The sequence below is a fragment of the Mytilus californianus genome, unplaced genomic scaffold, assembly GCF_021869535.1.
Source record: "Mytilus californianus isolate M0D057914Y unplaced genomic scaffold, xbMytCali1.0.p SCAF_3, whole genome shotgun sequence".
Classification (NCBI taxonomy): Eukaryota; Metazoa; Mollusca; class Bivalvia; order Mytilida; family Mytilidae; genus Mytilus; species Mytilus californianus.
Window position 1 is genome coordinate 64,547,451 of NW_026262679.1, and position 21,043 is coordinate 64,568,493.

Sequence of the window (21,043 nt, forward strand, 5' to 3'; positions counted from 1 at the left end):
ATATAATTAGTGCGAAATTCATGAAAATAAATACACCTTGAAAATAAATACATATACAGTATATTGAATGTTTTAAATCTCAGTACTTCTCCATGTCAAAATATTTAAATGTAACAGCTTTTCATAAAAATATTTATGATTTAATTGCCTTGAAATTGATTTTAACTTCATTGCTCAGTCAGGTCAATTGGAAAATAAAGTAGTGTGTCATTTTATAAAATTGAAGTTGCTTTAATTATCAACAGTCAAGCTGTTAGTGGTACGTGATTTACTTCCATTTATGAAGTTTTTTCACACACTTAGGGGCATTATGTTTTTTGGTCTGTGCGTCTGTTCGACCGTCCGTCCGTTCGTCTGTCTGTCATGCTTCAGGTTAAAGTTTTTGGTTAAAGTATTTGGTCAAAGTAGTTTTTGATGAAATTGAAGTCCAATCAACTTGAAACTTAGTACACATGTTCCCTATGATATAATCTTTCTAATTTTAATGCCAAATTAGAGTTTTGACCACAATTTCACGGTCCACTGAACATAGAAAATGATAATGCGAGTGGGGCATCCGTGTACTATGGACACATTCTTTTTTACTCTTACTTTCAAGAAACACAACCACAAATAAATTTTGAAAACCACATACAGTGAATCAAATTAACTTTGGTATCATGCAATATCTCAATTTCCTTTGCTTCTCACAAGGCTCATTAAAAATACAATTTAAAGAAATACATTAGGAAATTTGCAAACATATACTTAGTCTAGTATGTTTGTATTCCTGATCAATAAGTACTGATACAATATAAGATTAAACAAGGAGAAGGATTAGATATTTATAACAATTGCAATTTAAAAACTTGAACTGTTTACTAGAATAATGACTTTTTATTATAATTAAACTTATCAATCTACTTTAACATTTTCACAGAAGCATTAGTTCCTGTTACATCAAAATCTACAGGGAGACATTCCCCAGAAAAAATATCATCACCAAGAAAATATCAACGAGGAGAAATTCCACACAGTCACCCAGACAGATCGTAAGTTAATTTTGTTGGTTTTGGGGGGATATTCAGGAATCATGTGAATTGGTCCGTCCATCTCCCTGACTATGCTTTGTTAGCACAACTGCTTCTAATAGGCTGGATGGACATTTATGAAATTTCTTTTTTGAGTTCATGCTGTAGTACATTTAAAACAGTTCAGATACTTTGCTTGTAGTCTATTAAGTCTGTTCAGTCTATTTTCAGTTTTATGTACATATCTTATTTTCTTGTGCTAAACTATAAATACTTGTTTGCCTTAATGACTAAGTGGCTAAATATGTCTGAGTTAACTTTAGGTCAAATAATAGAATTAAATATCCTGTAAAGAAATATCTGTAAAAGATTTTTGTCCCACCTGCAACAAAAGTTGCCAAAGGCAAGACAGGAGTCCCTTTTTCCGGCAATGACGCGTCAACAATTTTTAAGTTTTCTGCTTAAGTCAGTTTGATAGGAACTACTTGTGATAGATATTTTCTATATAGTTGCATTACTATCAGTACATATCAGTTTACCAACTGTTTTGAGGCCCTGCCCCTAGGTCATGGTCCTGTGACTTATAATTAGCAATTTTCAATATTTATTTTCTGCTTAAGTCAGTTTCATAGGTACTACTTGTGATAGATCAATGATATTTTTTATAAAGTTACATCACTGTCAGTGCATATCAGTTTGACGACTATTTTGAGGCCCTGCCCCCATAGGTCATGGTCCAGTGACTTTCAAATAATAACCATGTTAGGTTTTCTGATTAAGTTTGTTTGATAGGAACTACTTCTGATAGACAATGATATTTTCTATAAAGTTGCATAACTATCAGTTTATTTTAGTTTGACAATCATTTTGATGCGCTGGCCTGCCCTCTTTGTCATGGTCCAGCAACTTTGAATTAATTAGGGCACTGCCTAGTGGCTGGTCGCCCTATAGTGACCAGCCTGTCTGTCCCTAACAAATTGTGTCTGCTCTGTATCTAGAGAACCCTTATAATTTCATACTTTATACTTGACATGAATATTAACCAACACCAGAGAGTGTGTCATATAGTTTGTACAACTTCCTAGGTCAAAGTTCAAGGTCAGCAGGGCCCACAGAGATGGCTCCCATCTTAATGATGTCTAATTAGCAATGTTGCTGTCCATCAGATTATCTTTTCCTAAATTTTTTGCCAACAGGTGAGACAAACCTCTAAATCGACAGTTTATTAGATTACATCACATCTCATATGTAAAAGACATTAGTAGAGTTTTTGAAAACTGGCAGTATGTCTGTCCTGACCAACAAAAATGGGACAGGTCCCCCAATTCTGAGGGTAGTGATGGTCCTGAGATCTAACTAAAAGTTTATGGTGGTTTTATTCCTTTTTGGGCTTTGCTTATGACCACCAGGCTAAATAAAATTTGAGAACTCTGTTTTTGAATAAAGATCAAGTAGACATTTGATTAACATGATTAAGTATAAAATTCATTTTCTTATGGATGTATGATTTTCATTCAGAGAAATCTGCACCACTAAAAAAAAAGCTGTATTTATTATTTGTTGCAATTTATGAAATAAATTGTGTTGAATATACTGTAAAAAGCATGATAAAGGGAGATAACCTGCTTAATAACTTAATTAAAAAGTGCAACAATATACTGAACAATTCAATATCTATGTTTTTTAACAGCACAGTACACATTATGATTAATACCACCTATAAAGATTGCAGTCAAATGAAAGAAAAAACGTATTCAAATATTTTTAGGTGCAATAGAATAGATATTTTTCACCCTGTATTGGCAGACATTTAGAGATGTATTAATAGTATATATACTGCCAATGTTGTTTTGATAGTGACATTTTATGTTTGTTGTTTGCCTTCACATTAACCACAAAAATTGCTTCATAAAGACATGGAGGTCAAACGGCCATTATACTTTAGATTAGTAGCTTATTATATGTTCATGATGTATATATGCCATACGTATTGCTTGTGGTTCAGGCATATCCTTTAAGTCCTTATAATTTGGTTGTTTACTTATACTTAATCAGTTATTTTGCTGTAGACATAAGTCTAGAAAACTATCAAACTTTAAAATAAGATCATGACTATAGTTGGTATAGTTTGCTTGAAAATATTTAGTTTGTATTAAACCTTAATGGTGATATTTTTCAGTTTATTTACTGCCAGCCTCAATGATTTTGATGGGTATATAGATTTGTTTATTTGTGATACATTGGAAAGGGTCTATTATAATATTCTCAATTTTATGTACACTTGTTTCAGTGGTGAAAGATAATAAACAAGAAAATGATTCTTTGTGAGAGTGATATGGATTAATGCTTATTAACAATTCAAAATAAGGTCTGTTGGTAGGAATTGCAGTATAAAAACTATATGTGAAAATGATTTTTGAATGACACATTTTAGAACAACTTGCATTATTACTTAAATACTCTTTATTGGAGAGATATGGATATTAAATGCTTAATTTTACAAATTTAGGTGAAGTAAGATTTATAAGAAATGAAGTTTATAAAGTATAGGTAAAAGTGCTCATTGGACCACAAATTTTTTTATATTTTTTTTTAGCTTACCTGGCCCAAAGGTTAAAGTGAGCTTTTCTCATCACTCGTCTGTCATTAGTTGTTGTTGTACGTTGTTGTTAACTTTTACAAAAATCTCTTGAAACTACTGGGTCAAATTTAAATAAACTTTGCAACAATCATCATTCTGGTATCTTGTTTAAAAAATGTGTCTGCTGAGTGCTGACCTTGCCTACCAACCAAGATGGCCGACATGGCTAAAAATAGAACATAGGGGTAAAATGCAAGTTTTGCCTATTATTTTGAAAACCACTATAAATAGAGAAAATCTGACAGGGGAAAAAATGTTGAGCGATACCTATTGTCCGTTTATGTCGAAACTGCCCTTAAATGACATATTATACCATTTTAAGAAATTTTTGCCTATTATCTCGAAAATAATAATAGATAGACAGACTCTTTAAATAGCAAAAATGATTAGCAAGACAATATCTACAAATAAGTCATCATGACCGAAATCGCCAGACAACTCCTTATTAGAGTTATTGCCCTTTAATGATGATTTTTTACCATTTTTTTGTGTTATTGCCTTATATTTTAAAAACCATAAAAGATAGATAGAATCTTCAAAAGCAAACAAAAGCAAAAATGATCAGCATTTTAGGATCTACAAAAAGGTCAACATAGCTGACATCTTCAGTAGACTATATAGCTACTTATTAGAGTTTTTGCCCTTTAATGACAATTTTTACAATTTTTTTGTATCTTGGCTTATATCTTTAAAACTATTATAGATTAATTATCAGCAAGACAAGATCTACAAATATGTCAAACATGACCAAAATCGTTAGTCGACTCCTTATTGAAGTTGTTGCCCTTTAATGAAGATTTTTTCACATCTTTTTTCAATTTTTATACGACCGCAAAAAAATTTTTGTGGTCGTATATTGGTATGACGTTGGTGTCGTCGTCGTCCGAAGACGCATTAGTTTTCGCACTCTAACTTTAGTTTAAGTGAATGGATCTCTATGAAATTTTACCATAAGGTTCAATACCACAAAAGGAAGGTGGGGATTGATTTTGGGGGTTATGGTACCAACAGTTAAGGAATTAGGGGCCAAAAAGGGGCCAAAAATAAGCATTTTCTAGTTTCCAGACAATAACTGTGGAACGGTGTATGGATCTCTCTGAAATTATACTACAAGTTTCCATACCACAAAGGGATGGTTAGGATTTGCTTTGGGGGGTTATTGCTCAAACCGTTTAGGAATTAGGGGCAAAAAAGGGGGAAAAACAAGGTTGTCCTGGTTAATGGACAAATACTTTAGTACAAAACATAATTTAAAGCAGTGTAAGGGAGATAAATCAAATACATCATTGAAATTATCTCCCTTACACTGCTTTTAAATTATGTATAAAGTAATGGTTAATGAACAATTAAGATAATTTAAAACAGTGTAAGGGAGGTAATCCAAATACAACGTTTTGGTTACTTCCCTTACACTGCTTTTAAATTATGTTTAAAGAAATGCATATTTATAAAGGAAGACCAGTGAAAATATCTGCAAATGTTGCATCTTTTTTTTTTACAAAAAAATCCATATGAAAGATTTGACACTATATTTTAAATTCTATTATAAAATAGATTAAGTTAGCACTATGGTAAATTTAAATGGGTAATTATGGTTGCAAACTCCATTGGAAATTTGAATTGAGATTATGACCATATCTTGAGGGAAAGAATTTTTCGGGGGGAAAAAGGGGGGGTAAAAAGAAATTGTGGGGGGTCAATTTTTTCTCATTTCAGATTTCAGAAATTAAAAAGAATTATTCTTCAAATTTTTTTTTTTTTTTTTTTAAATTTCAAATATTCTTAAATTGCACAGTATGGCGCATTAGATTTGTAAAATCTTTGACCACATTTATTTATTTGTTAAGTTGAATCTAACCATGTGTTTAGATTTTTGATTATGGGCCCAGTTTTCAAGTTTGTCCAAGTTGGGGTCCAAAATTAAACTTTGTTTGATTTTAACAAAAATTGAATATATAGGGTTCTTTGATATGCTAAATCTAAACATGTGTTTAGATTTTTGATTATGGGACCAGTTTTCAAGTTGGGGTCCAAAATTAAACTTTGTTTGATTTTAACAAAAAATGAATATATGGGGTTCTTTGATATGCTGAATCTTAACATATATTTAGATTTTTGATTTTTTGCCCAGTTTTGAAGTTGGTCCAAATTGGGGTCCAAAATTAAACTTTGTTTGATTTCAACAAAAATTGAATATATGGGGTTCTTTGATATGCTGAATCTAACCATGTATTTAGATTTTTTATTTGTGGACCCCGCTATCAAATTGGTTCATATTGAGGTCAAAAGGGTCCAAAATTAAACTTTGTTTGATTTCATCAAAAATTGAATTATTGGGGTTCTTTGATATGCCAAATCTAACCGTGTATTTAGATTTTTAATTTTGGGTCCCGTTTTTTAAATTGGTCTACATTAAGGTCCAAAGGGTCCAAAATTAAACTTAGTTTGATTTTAACAAAAATTGAATTCTTAGGGTTCTTTGATATGCTGAATCTAAACATGTGTTTAGATTTTTGATTATGGGCCCAGTTTTCAAGTTGGTCCAAGTTGGGGTCCAAAATTAAACTTTGTTTGATTTCAACAAAAATTGAATATATGGGGTTCTTTGATATGCTGAATCTTACCATGTATTTAGATTTTTTATTTGTGGGCCCGCTATCAAATTGGTTCATATTGAGGTCAAAAGGGTCCAAAATTAAACTTTGTTTGATTTCATCAAAAATTGAATATATGGGGTTCTTTGATATGCTGAATCTAAACATGTATTTAGATTTTAGATTTTTGGCCCAGTTTTAAAGTTGGTACAAATTGGGGTCCAAAATTAAACTTCGTTTGATTTCAACAAAAATTGAATATATGGGGTTCTTTGATATGCTGAATCTTACCATGTATTTAGATTTTTTATTTGTGGGCCCGCATTCAAATTGGTTCATATTGAGGTCAAAAGGGTCCAAAATTAAACTTTGTTTGATTTCATCAAAAATTTAATTTGGGGTTCTTTGATATGCCAAATCTAACCTTGTGTTTAGATTTTTAATTTTGGGTCCCGTTTTTTAAATTGGTCTACATTAAGGTCCAAAGGGTCCAAAATTAAACTTAGTTTGATTTTAGCAAAAATTGAATTCTTGGGGTTCTTTGATATGCTGAATCTAAACATGTGTTTAGATTTTTGATTATGGGCCCAGTTTTCAAGTTTGTCAAAGTTGGGGTCCAAAATTAAACTTTGTTTGATTTTAACAAAAATTGAATATATGGGGTTCTTTGATATGTTGAATCTAAACATGTGTTTAGATTTTTGATTATGGGACCAGTTTTCAAGTTGGTCCAAGTTGGGGTCCAAAATTAAACTTTGTTTGATTTCAACAAAAATTGAATATATGGGGTTCTTTGATATGCTGAATCTAAACATGTATTTAGATTTTATATTTTTGGTCCAGTTTTCAAGTTGGTCCAAATTGGGGTCCAAAATTAAACTTTGTTTGATTTCAACAAAAATTGAATATATGGGGTTCTTTGATATGCTGAATCTTACCATGTATTTAGATTTTTTATTTGTGGGCCCGCTATGAAATTGGTTCATATTGAGGTCAAAAGGGTCCAAAATTAAACTTTGTTTGATTTCATCAAAAATTGAATCATTGGGGTTCTTTGATATGCCAAATCTAACCTTGTTTTTAGATTTTTAATTTTGGGTCCCGTTTTTTAAATTGGTCTACATAAAGGTCCAAAGGGTCCAAAATTAAACTTAGTTTGATTTTAACAAAAATTGAATTCTTGGGGTACTTTGATATGCTGAATCTAACCATGTATTTTTATTTTGGACATTGGACCATAATAGGTAAATTAAAAAAATTGAAGTTCTTAGACCACATTCTTTCTGTGTCAGAAACCTATGCTGTGTCAAATATTTAATCACAATCCAAATTCAGAGCTGTATCAAGCTTGAATGTTGTGTCCATACTTGCCCTAACTGTTCAGGGTTCGACCTCTGCGGTCGTATCAAGCTGCGCCCAGCGAAGCATTTTATTGCGTATTATCTTGAAAATTATAATAGATTAATAGAAACTTTAAATAGCACAAACACAGTATTGCCCACTCAACCCATCAGTTCAGCAAGATACTCCAAGATCCAATTCATCTTACAATCTACAAACATTTCATGAAGGCCATGAAATGTGCAACAATTTTAATAACCCAGAAGGTTTGCTATAGAAAGATGTGCAATCTTCTCCATCAGTGTAACAAATGTCGTGCAACAGGCCATGGTGCTTCAGCCTGTAAGAAATCAGATATGTAACTGCCTGCTCATTCGTCTACTTCTACCGTTTACTCAAAGGGGAATAAATTAGAATCAGGATGAATATTTGAGGAAAAGTTCAACCGTGATGCTTCAACACCAATAAATGTAGAGAGACTTGAGCATGAATTTATTTCTCACCCTGATATAAATTTTGTATCTTATTTAAGCAATGGTCTGAGACAAGGATTGATTGCCTGGTTGAAGGGGAAATTTTTAAATCACAAGAATGTAAAAATAATTTTTCTGCAAGGTCTCAGCCTTCAATTGTATCAGAATTAATTAAAACCGAATGTCAAAAAGGTTTTGTATATGGACCCTTTAAGTCCTTACCTTTTACAAATTATAGAGTAATTCCACTCAGTGTTGCTAAGAGTAAAAACTATTGGAAAAAATGTTTAACTAACAATTGCATAAGCTTAACAACACGCTATGTCCATATACAGCTTTATCTGATGTTCAGTAGTTCTCGTTTGTTGATGTGGTTCATAAGTGTTTCTCGTTTCTTGTTTTTTATATAGATTAGACCGTTGGTTTTCCCGTTTGAATGGTTTTACACTAGTAATTTTTGGGGCCCTTTATAGCTTACTGTTCGGTGTGAGCCAAGGCTCCGTGTTGAAGACCGTACTTTGACCTATAATGGTTTACTTTTATAAATTTTGACTTGGATGGAGAGTTGTCTCATTGGCACTCATACCACATCTTCTTATATCTATTAAAAAGTTATTTAGAATTATGATCAGCTAAAGGCCAATGTGCACTTCCAGATCCACTGTTCATTACTGAAAATTTTTCAGCCTTGGAAAGGAAGTATTTCATTTCTAGTTTAAAAAATTTATTGGAATTGTGTGGATTTCAAGCAGACCTTTATAATGGACACTCTTTTCGTATTAGTTACTCAGCTACTAGTGCTGGTAAGGCTAACATTGAAGATCATTTGATCAAAACTTTGGGCAGATGGAATTCTGATAGGTATTGTCAATACATAAGAACAGATAAATCCTCTATTAAGTATGCACAGCAACAGATTTGTAAAAGTAAGTTTTATTTAACAGAACTTAGTTAATATTCATTTATAGATACATGTATGTAGCATTAAGATCAACTCTTATATTTATTGTACCACTGATATTATTATCATTAATACAGTTTGTCATAATATTAAAATATGTACATTTATACTGTGTTCACAAGGAATTTCCCAGTGTTTAGTTGAAGGCTTCCTTTTTACTCAATTCTTCCCATTCATTACCTTGGGGGTCACTCAGCTGTTTCACATCTGACTTTTTGGACCCTTTTGAAATTGACCACTGGTCTAGTTTATCATTTCCCCCAAGTCATTAAATGTAATACATCTACATGTATTTCTCTCTCCACCGTCAATCTGACCCCCTTTTATCGTAGCCACCTGCTACGAGATGGAGCATCGCTTCATCCCCTTATAGGAACTCATCTTGTTCCCGTTGGTTGATGGAGTGTCCATGTCCATGGGGCTTCGTCCATCTATACCAAGTGTCGTCGACAGGGCCTGGAGCTAAATTTCCCTTGGCTGAGTACAACTCCCAAGGGCCAAACATTTATATTTTTATGTCAATAAAATTTTGAATATATATATAAAAATTGTTGTCAGCAGCAAACTCAATGATGTCTTGTTATGCAGGATGTTTCTATTCCAATGTCTAGTAGTATGTCTTAAAGTAGATCTTGAAGGTGGTATTTGAGTCATCATGTTATAGAACTGGTGTATAGAATGAAGGTGTAGCTTTCTAGAGTTATCTCCCCTATACAGTGAGGTTCAGGTTTATACTCTGTCACATTAGGTTTTGTCCTATTCAGTTGAGCCAGAAGGTATTGCATCAGAAGTAGGTTCATGAATAATGATTCAAGTCATATTTGGTATATAAGTCACAAGTCTTAAATCTATGAAAATTATATCACCAGGAACACCTAAATAAGATAACTACAAATACAAGGTTTTAAAAGAACTACCAAGAACACTTAAACAAGAGAGCTACAAATACAGGGTTGAAAAAGAATCACCTGGAACACCAGAATATAAGAACTGCAACAACAGGGTTTAAAAAATCATTAGGAATACCTAAACAAGAATCAACTATAACAGGGTACATGAATTATTATTGGTATATCATAGGAGAATAAAATACATATATCGCAATGTGTTGCTTACATCCCTTGTATCGTCTAACAGTGGAAAAAGCTCGTGCACAATATAGTAGTTTTAAGTCACATGGTCTACTTTATAAGTGGTCATTACAGCTTTACATTACATCCCTTAAGTCTTTGGAGACGAGAATAAATATGACCAAGGTATATTTAACAAATCAGGAGGGTTTTTTTAATTTTTAAAAACCTTTAAATGTTTATGTTTATATAAAAATTTGTTTTTCATTTTTAACCTAATTTCGAAAGAAAAATCGGTTATTGATTTGGGGATGTACGGTGGGCGGCTGCCAAACAGTGTCCGTTCATTAACATGAAAACCCTTTGACGAAATCTTTTCAAATTTAGATATTCTTTAGTTGGTCTGACTCTCTATAAAATTTATTTTCAGATTTCAATCACTGCCCACCTTGTAAATATAAGTTAGTTTTAAATTAATCTTGCTGTATAGCTTAATAACTGTTAAAATGTTTGTGGTTTTAAAATTAATGCATGCATGATTTAATGGCCAAAGTTCTATGAAAATATGAAAAATTAACAAGAGGAGGTCTTAGGTGCACATCATTGAGACAGCAACCTAGGAAATCAATTTAACTGAAGGAGTTGTTGTCTTGCTGTGGTCTTTAAAATATTGTCCAAGTGCACTCTCTGTATTGCAAGTTCAGAGTATAATCTTGAATGAAGACAAGTTATGAATAAACTTAACAATGTGATCTTAATATCTAACACCAATACTAAATTCTCAATAGAGAAAAATATAAGTAGACATCATCAACCACTGACAAGATTCCTGACATGGTACATGCGCCTTTAAGCATGTCTGGTGTCAAAATCAAAGTTATTTTGAGTCATTCCTTTTTAGCTCACCTGGCCCAAAGGGCCAAGTGAGCTTTTCTCATCACTTGGCGTCCGTCGTCCATCGTCGTTCGTCGTCGGCGTTAACTTTTTACATTTTGAACTTCTTCTAGAGAACCACTGAATGGAATGAAACCAAACATGGCATGAATGTTCCTTATGAGGTGCTGACCAAGTGTTGTTACTTTGTAGCGGATCCATCATCCAAGATGGCCGCCAGCGGGGGACTTAGTTTAACATAGGACCCTATGGGAAATACATATAAATGTCTTCTTTTAGAGAACCACTGAATGGAATGAAACCAAACATGGCATGAATGTTTCTTATGAGGTGCTGACCGAGTGTTGTTACTTTGAAGCCGATCCATAATCCAAGATGGCCACCAGCGGGGGACTTAGTTTAACATAGGACCCTATGGGAAATACATACAAATGTCTTCTTTTAGAGAACCACTGAATGGAATGAAACCAAACATGGCATGAATGTTTCTTATGAGGTGCTGACTGAGTGTTGTTACTTTGAAGCCGATCCATAATCCAAGATGGCCGCCTGCAGGGGACTTAGTTTAACATGGGACCCTATGAGAAATACATACAAATGTCTTCTTTTAGAGAACCACTGAATGGAATGAAACCAAACATGGCATGAATGTTCCTTATGAGGTGCTGACTGAGTGTTGTTACTTTGAAGCCAATCCATAATCCAAGATGGCCGCCAGCGGGGGACTTAGTTTAACATGGGACCCTATGGGAAATACATACAAACGTCTTCTTTTAGAGAACCACTGAATGAAATGAAACCAAACATGGCAAGAATGTTCCTTATGAGGTGCTGACCAAGTGTTGTTACTTTGAAGCTGATCCATAATCTAAGATGGCCGCCAGATGTGGACAATGTTTAACAAAGGACCCTATGGACAATACATACAAATGTCTTCTTTTAGAGAACCACATACTGAATGGATTGAAACCAAACATGGCATGAATGTTCCTTATGAGGTGCTGACTAAGTTTTGTTACTTTGAAGCTGATCCTTCATCCATGATGGCCGCCAATGGGGGGACTTCCTTTAACATAAGACCCTATGGGAAATACATACAAATTCTTCTTCTAGAGATGCACTGAATGGAAAGAAACCAAAACATGGCATAAATGTTTCTTATGAGGTGCTGATTAAGTGTTGCTACTTTGTTGCTGATTTACTGTTCAAGATGGCCACCAGGATTTTTTATTAAATTACAGGACCAATATTAAACCAAATTTGGCCTCACTCATTATTAGGGTATCTGTTATGATTTTAATCTATTTTTACATGATTTCCAAAACCAAAGTAGAATCAGGTGAGCGACACAGGCTCTTAAGAGCCTCTAGTTATTTTGTCAATATCATAGAAGAAAGGACAAACTTGAATGTTGATTATTGTTTGCTTAGGAATATGTCCAGTAGCAAATATTTCATGCATATACAGGACAACAACTTTGAACATTTCCCAAATGAATGTAAATCACATTGATGCAGACTATGTCATGAAATAACAGTTGCAAAGCTAGGAATAATGCAAAAGCAAAGTCTTCTTAAATATTTTGTCACATCAATTCAAAAAAATTTCTCAAATCACAATATTTTCTAGTTTTTTAATGAAATTGATCTGTCAAATATGCCATGTTGACATTAGCTGACCAAATCAATGGAAATGCTTCCATTTCTGCCTGATTAACAGCCTGTCATTTTTTTCTAATTTTATGGTGTATTTATTATTGATAAATCATTAAGTGTGGTACAAGCTATCAATAAGTTGGCCATTGTACCAGTTTTGGATTAACTATATTTACAAATGATAAGAACCTGGGGTTTTATCTCATATGTTTAAAGATTAAATCAGCATGACACAATTGTATGCTACTATATAATTTATTAATAGTTTTATAATGTTCTTTTGTGAAGTTTGAGTATTTAATTCTTAACAAGGAGGACAAATTGGACTGAAATTAGAATTCACTTTAGTCTACAGATAATTATGATAAAACTATACATTTAAATGCTAATTAAGGTAAAGTGAAAAAAAAGAGTTGATACTTGGTAAATGTATGTTCAAATGAAATACAAAATTCTTTAAATATGACCCCCAAGGGTGACTGGGGAATAGAAATGTGGTCACTAAGGTCTTCTTCTGACTGGCAGTAAAGCTCTTGCCAAAGTGCGGGATCTGTTTGGCTGTGTGGGATGTACAACTACGCAGCCACGTCTGTGTCAGAATGGCGATGTTAAATCTTGATGCCTCAGGTAAAGCGAGTGACACACTGTTTGTACGTTAAGAACCCTTTCAACAACCCTTTGGAAGGGTCTGTAGGTGGCCTGTTGCAAGGCAAAATTTCTGTCCCTATTCAATATATCAATATACCAATATAAGCTGTTGTGTGTAATTTCAGAGCTTATCCAAGACCAAAAAATCCATTTTATTGGTAAGAAGTAGCGTCAGTTGCTTTAGAGCTAATTGCTACATTAATATTTTAACCTGCAGTAAAGATTTCGCAGTATAAAGATACTAAGTTATAATTTATCATATATTTCCATCTCTCAGTACTTAAATCAAAATAGAAATTTAACTATTGCTATAAAATAATTGAGTTATGAAGTTTTATGCTATTTATCAGCACAAATTTTAACAAGATGTTCTAAGAAAGAGTTGATGCATGTGAAGAAATCTCATATTCTTCTAAGGAAAAACATCTAAAGAAGTGAAATTAACATTTAATGTATTTCTAAAAAAAGAATCTCATTTAATATAGATATTAAAATTCTGTAACTAAGGATATATGACTGTAATTTTTTTATATTCTGCTGAAATAAATACATGCATTTTAATTTATTGCATAATTAAGATTATATTCCATTTGGTATACCCTAATACATGTAGTATTTAAAACCCTATGTCAAAATATTATGGAAGATATGTTAAAGCATGGAAGTAATATTGAGAGGAATAACAACGACTAATTAGCATGTATTTATGGCCTGCAGAGCTCTGTACTAAAGTCATATGATTTTATCCAATTATAGTCTCAGCGGCAAGACCCCTTTGGTTACTATCTGTGATACCGCGGTTGTAAAATGGCATCTGGAATTTCTTATCAGTCACGTGATTTTATCGAGTACGGTAATTATAAAGCACCTGTGTGAAATCCTAGTTTATTAATTAACAAGGTGGCACTGTATCATATAAAACTTCTACCTTCAAAAAGAAATCTAATGATGTAAAAAAACTTGAAAAACGGACGAGAATTGTTTACACTACAGCAGTTAAACATGGAAAATTGTATTTATTTTTGCATATTTTTGCTTTTTACCGTTCGTTTTAAACTGATCTAAAAGTATTTTCCAATTGAAAGCGGATCCCGATTTAAACAGGTAATACCGATGAAGCGATCAGGTTTCACATAATGTTTAACAAAATAATGAAGACAAATGTATGGAAAGCCAACAGGGTCAAAATTCTTAATTCGTAACTTGTCAATTCGTAACTTGTATCTGTGTAATTTCTAAATTCGTAAAATTCGTAATTCGTAAATTGTTAATTTGTAACTTGTTACTGTGAAATTTCATAATGCTTAATTCGTAACTTGTTAATTTATAACTTGCATCTTTGTAATTTCAAAATTCTTAATTAGTAAATTGTCAGTTTGTAACTTGTAACTGTGTAATTTCATAATGCTTAATTCGTAAATTGTCAATTTGTAACTTGTATCTTTGTAATTTCAACATTCTTAATTCGTAAATTGTCAATTTGTAACTTGTAACTGTGTGATTTCAAAATTCTTTATTGGTAAATTGTCAATTTGTATATTGATGTTTTGTAACTTGTAACATGTCGATTCGTGAAATGTCGATGTGTTAAATGTCATCGTTGTTGTATTATGCTAACGATCATTATGACGACAAATGGCGCTCTGTTTCTTTTTTGGTGTATAAGCCTCCTGTAAGTAGGAGCACCTTCATATGGAATATATTTACCCAGTAATTTAAATCAATTATGTACAGCAAAGCAAAATTATGAGTCAAAAGAAAGCAAAACCAAAAAATTGCATGTTTACAGGATCCCAGTTATTTGTTTACTGAAGACGACAGGTGGCGTTTCGAGAACGGAAACAATATAAAACACATCCCGAATAGGTTCAGTCCCTCCATGTAATCGATCTCTTCTTATTGAGAGGTTAATGAAATAGTCGTTGGTCAGAGGAATACAACGACTGAATTATTCAGGTAAATACAATAATGGTGATAAACCGTATGATTGCCAATGAGACAACTATCCATCAAAGTTCAAATAAAGTCGATGTAAGCAAGTATAGGCAACTTACGGCGCCCCTCAACAATGAGAAAACCCAATACCATATAGTCGTCCATAAAAGGCTACATCACTACTGAAAAACCCAGGTACTAGTAATAAACGATTTCTATTAATCCTAAAATGCTATATCCATGATATCGAACCATTAGTTCTGACAGGAGGGAAAGGGCTGTCAGACATATATATATATATATATATATATATATATATATATAAGTGCCTATAAATAGCAGCACATGACATACAAATCTATGGGAGTGTGGATTAATCAGTACAGAGATTAATTCAATTACACAAATAAAATTATAGATTGCCTAACAATGTAAAAAGTTTCTTATCATCTACATCCGATTTCACCTGGATAGATGCACGCTTGATAAAGCTAGTTAGTCTAGCGAAATATTGCATTTATTTTCATCATTTTGTAAATATTTTAAACATTCTTATATTTACATACTAAATAGTGTGTTAAAATTACATTGTTAGGCAATCTATATATATATATATATATATATATATATATATATATATATATATATATATATATATATATATATATATATATTAATATACATGCCTAGTGAACTTTTCTGGTGAAGAAGCTTAAGAATTGCCGCTACCTTGTTTTTTAGTTCTATAAAAATTTACAACCCAAAAGACCAAAATATTCCCGATTCCTTCTCAACTGCTGCTAAACTCCCAGTACTCCCGGTATATACCCCACCCGGTGCAACCTCTCCTTATAGGCCGGCAACCTGACCAAATCTAATATTTCGTAGATATGATTCACGATGTTAATTAATAAAGCTTTTTTTTTTTAAATTAACAATTCATATGAAATTAAAAATAGTTTGCAATGAATTCGTAACAATATAAATATTTCCCGACATATGTCAAGAAATGACGCTATCCCACGATGCATCATCCTAATATCCAATTGACGAAACCATGTTGTATTCCGCCTGGCTCTTCTGTCGAGCAGTGAGCCAGGATCTAAGGCTACCAATTTACTCTCCAAAATAACCCAAGACATACTCCCTCCCCCACCCGGGCCAAACCTCAAATCATGTGCAAAGACTTTCATGGAGAAATAAAATAAGGGTAAGCATATTGGAGATAATTGCTTCTGTCATGCAAATAGTGAGATGGCGAGATTTTCTCTCTGACAGGTCAAAGGGGTAGAGCTTTTATTTTTTTAAATTGTCTGGTTCTATAGCAGAAACCAGCCCCTCAACCACCTCGTACAGAAATATTGGCTTGAGCGTCTTGTCTGTATGTCTTGTAGTTTCAGTTGGTGAGCGTGTTTGAGACACAGCCATCTTTTCTGGATTTGTAGTCTCCTGTTATAAATCTCGCATGTTGTCGCTGTATTCTTTCAAGCTTTTTGATGTTCGTAGATATGTAGGGGTCCTATACTATTGACCATACCCCATTATTGACCTGACCCGTGAAATATATGCGGCTTCCGTGCATTCTGATGGGCAATATATCAAATTTCTAAACAGGAATCCTAGTGTTGAGTTTGCCTTCTTGGCTACGTTGAAAATATGGGTAGTCCATTTTAGGTCCTCGTTTAGTTTTCTGGTTCCTTTAGATTTTATTACAAAATATGGCATATTCAATACAGTTTTAATATATAGTATACATTAACTAATATTTATACTCATTTGAAATAATACTTCATTCAACTTGTTTTGCAAAGTACAAATATGATATAAATCATTTTTTATCTTCATTACTCAAGAGCCAAATAAATAAAGATTGTTCGTCAATTTAATTCTTGTATTAAAAAATCATTAGATAATTACATTCTTTTTGAAAAATTTAATATTGAGATTATAATATTAAGGAATAATGGGTGTCAATCCATTTCTCCTATCATACATTAACTGTCCAAAATTTGCGGCCCAGTACAATATTAGTATGAATTTTCCAAATCCGTCTTATATTTCATGTAGTTAGTTTAATTTTAGCCGGTCAAATATTAAGAAGATATTTCCTGCCAATTGACAGTAATATATTTGCGAAGTTGACAACTGGAAGCCAATTCTGAATATACATGTACCTTAACACAGGAAGTGACACACCCTCCCAGGTTTGGTGACCAGTATAGTAAACATTATGTTGTATGTTACACCACTGTCCTAGGTTAGGGGGAGGGTTGGGATCCCACTAACATGTTTAACCCCGCCATATTCTGTATGCATGTTACTGTCCCAAGTCAGGAGCCTGTAATTCAGTGGTTGTCGTTTGTTTATGTGTTACATATTTGTTTTTCGTTCATTATTTGTACATAAATTAGGCCGTTAGTTTTCTCGTTTGAATTGTTTTACATTATTATTTCGGGGCCTATTATAGCTGACTATGCGGTTTGGGCTTTGCTCATTGTTGAAGGCCGTACAGTGATCTATAGTTGTTAACTTCTGTGTCATTTGGTCTCTTGTGGAGAGTTGTGTGGTGTGATTGGCAATCATACCACATATTCTTTTTTATATATACATGTTTATTCGAGGTCACCTTTATATAAAACCGAGTCTCTGGTATACATGCCATATAAAACAAACAATGTATTTATCTATTTGTTTTCTTTTATATGTATGTGCTGTACATAACTGATTTAAATTACTGGGAATATACTCCATATGAAAGCGCTCCTACTTACAGGAGGCTTATACACCGAGGAAGAAACAGAGCGCCATCTGTCGTCATAATGATCGTTAGCATAATACAATGATGACATTTAACACATCAACATTTCACACATCGACATTTCACGAATCGAAATGTAACAAGTTACAAAACATCAATATACAAATTGACAATTTACCAATAAAGAACTTTGAAATCACACAGTTACAAGTTACAAATGACAATTTACAAATTAAGAATGTTGAAATTACAAAAATACAAGTTACAAATTGACAATTTACGAATTGGGAAATTTCAAATTACAAAGATACAAGTTACAAATTGACAATTAACGAATTAAGAATATTGACCCCGTTGGCTTTCCATACAAATGAAGACATAGATTTTTTTACTGTTGAAATGTGCAAAGTTTATCAAGATTTAAAAAAGGATATTTACTTTCAAGTATTTTAAATTTATGTATATATGTAATAAATGTCATTGATTACATTATTGAAACTGGACAACTAAAATCGGAATAATAAGTTCGTAAATATCTATTTTTAAAAAGTGTTTTAATACAGTTAACAATGGTTAATATATAACACGCTACAGCTAAAATAAAAACAAACAGACACAATGAGCTTGACCCTATCTGCCCAACTGCAAATTCATTTAATAAAGATATTCTTGTAAAATTAGTTAAGGCTTTACCAAAAGTAATAGTTGGCATTTATAATCAAGTTTTGTTAAAGGCTATGATGTCTACAGCTTATTTTTGTTTCTTACGTATTGGAGAAATTGCAGTTAAAACTGAGTCTGAATTCTATAGAGTAATTCAAAGGGAAGATATAAAGTTTGAAAGAGTAAATGGTCATGTGAGCAATATGACAATTACTATGAAGTTCTACAAACATAGTAATCTGCAAAGTAAGACATTATCAATAGCTAGACGTCCTGAAAATTATCTATGTCCTGTTAAAGCTATTGAGGAATATCTAAGGTTACATAATTGTCCACTTGGTCCTTTATTTCGATTTAAATGTGGAAAACCTGTTTCAGGTTTTTATTTCAATTCTTCATTAAAAAGTTTGCTTAATTTCGTAGGTTTAGACACAAATTTTTATAAAGGTCACAGTTTCAGAATTGGAGCTGCGACATCTGCAGCTGCCAGAGGTGTGCCTTTAGCCTTGATCCAAAACATGGGTAGATGGAAGTCAAACGCTTTTCAACATTATATTCGACTTGATAATTTTCACACTTAGATTTAATATAATCACAGTCGCTTACTAAGTGCTTTGGTAGAGGTCAACATGGCTTGCTTTACCTTATTGTGATTCATTTTTTGTAAGGATTAACAAGACTGTTTTATACATGTTAGAAATATTTACTTTTGTAGAGGTCAACATGGTTTGCTCTGCAAATTTAAGTTTTTGCCATCAGTCATTTACTATATATGTAATGGTATTTATTTGGTTGGTAAAGGTCAACATGGCTTGCTTTACCTTTCATTTACAAGTTTCATTATATTAGTATATATTATTTTTTGTTTTGTTTATAATATGTGTTAATATTTTTGTAGAGGTCAACATGGTTTGCTCTACACTTTTACTTGAAATGCAAAAGTTAAAAGGTGTATATTTTATTCCATTTTGGGTGTTTTTTGTTGAGGTCAACATGGCTTGCTCAATTTTTCTAGTTCTGGAGTTCCTCAAGTTGAATACAGAGTCCTCGGATGGGGATCCCTCTTGGGATTTGTGGCACTTTTTCAACCCCACCTTTGCTTATTAAAGTCATTGTCATTTATGCAGTACTTTTATAATTGTTAAGATGTAAGTTGCATTTTAAATTAATTTCTGAATAAATGACATTTTACTCAACTTGTGTTTTATTAACAGCAAACATAGCTCAGACTCTTTGATCTAGGTCATTTATACAAGGTTTTCTCGTTGTTATCTGTGTCTAGGAACATTAGCTGACAAAATAACATTTATTGTAAATAAAAGACTTTTTGGCTGGAATTTCTGATAATATTGATTTTATTAATGCCATGTGTGTAAGAAGGCATTTCTTTGTTTAAGTATATCAACAATGAGGTCAAGGACTGCATGTTCAATGCATGATCATCTAATTACATTATCTAATTGGTCAGTTCTTGAGATCGGTAATTAATATCAAATTTCTACATGTGCTCGGACATGCAGTCATTCGCCTTTGTTTTGGAGTAAAATGTCATTTATTATTAAGATGTTATTATACGAATTAGTTTAAAGAATAGAAAGGTTTGTGAATATTTTAATTGACTGGTATACATGCATGACTTGGATTTTCATATTTGATAAAAGGGGGTCCAAACATATTTTTTGTACAATCATATTCTTAAATTTTTAAGAAATGGCGTCTTAACTGTCTGTAAATATTAAAATTGAAAACGATCCACCCATGTTCTCCAGTTTTTAAGATCGAAATAAACAGAAATAGGAAAATTAGACTAAAATCAACATTGAAGGAATTACTCTATTCGGCAGCGTACATCAGCGGAATGTAACGAGTGGACTATTCGGTTACTTCGCACGTATATACGACAACAACTTGTCTGTTCGTAATTTTCCGTGAACATGAAAACGACTGAAAAGTGTCAGTGATTTGATCGATCACATGCCGAGAGTCAATTACCATGCCATATATTAAACCAATTAACGAGTTATCGAAAGATAGGCGGTAACGCAGATGAAACCTTTGAACTGGCGTTGTAGTTATTCCTTTCAATATTACTTCCATGGTTAAAGTAACAGTATATGAAGTGTTTATGTAGTTTTGGTTGCACAATAAACGTGTAAACTTTTGAACATGGGCTAGATATATAGATTTTGTGTGTGAGTTACATCATAAACCATACATGTGAATAACTAATTTTCTTGCAGGTTTAGTCATTCAATTTAAGGATATAGGGTACAATAGCAGGGCCAGATGTAGTGGCAAGAACATTGTCTACAGCTTACTACTACAACTAAATTTATGATTTCACTAAAAATTTCATCTATTCAATTTTCATTTTGGAAACTAGCTTTAAGGGCTATAAAC

General features: G+C 32.6%; 1 protein-coding gene across 7 annotated transcripts in view; it reads left to right on the top strand.

The window, feature by feature from the left end:
• Positions 1 to 21,043, top strand: part of LOC127733163 (sperm flagellar protein 1-like) — a 56,280-nt gene that overhangs the window by 19,253 nt on the left and 15,984 nt on the right. For 3 of the 7 annotated variants that reach the window (XM_052242508.1, XM_052242507.1, XM_052242511.1), the window contains exons 4-5: positions 920 to 1,031; positions 13,413 to 13,445. In XM_052242508.1, the coding sequence (XP_052098468.1) occupies positions 920 to 1,031; positions 13,413 to 13,445 (145 nt within the window). Of the gene's footprint in view, positions 1 to 919; positions 1,032 to 3,189; positions 3,223 to 13,412; positions 13,446 to 21,043 lie in introns of all 7 variants that reach the window. The other 4 variants (XM_052242509.1, XM_052242512.1, XM_052242510.1 and 1 more) reach the window with 2 other exon arrangements.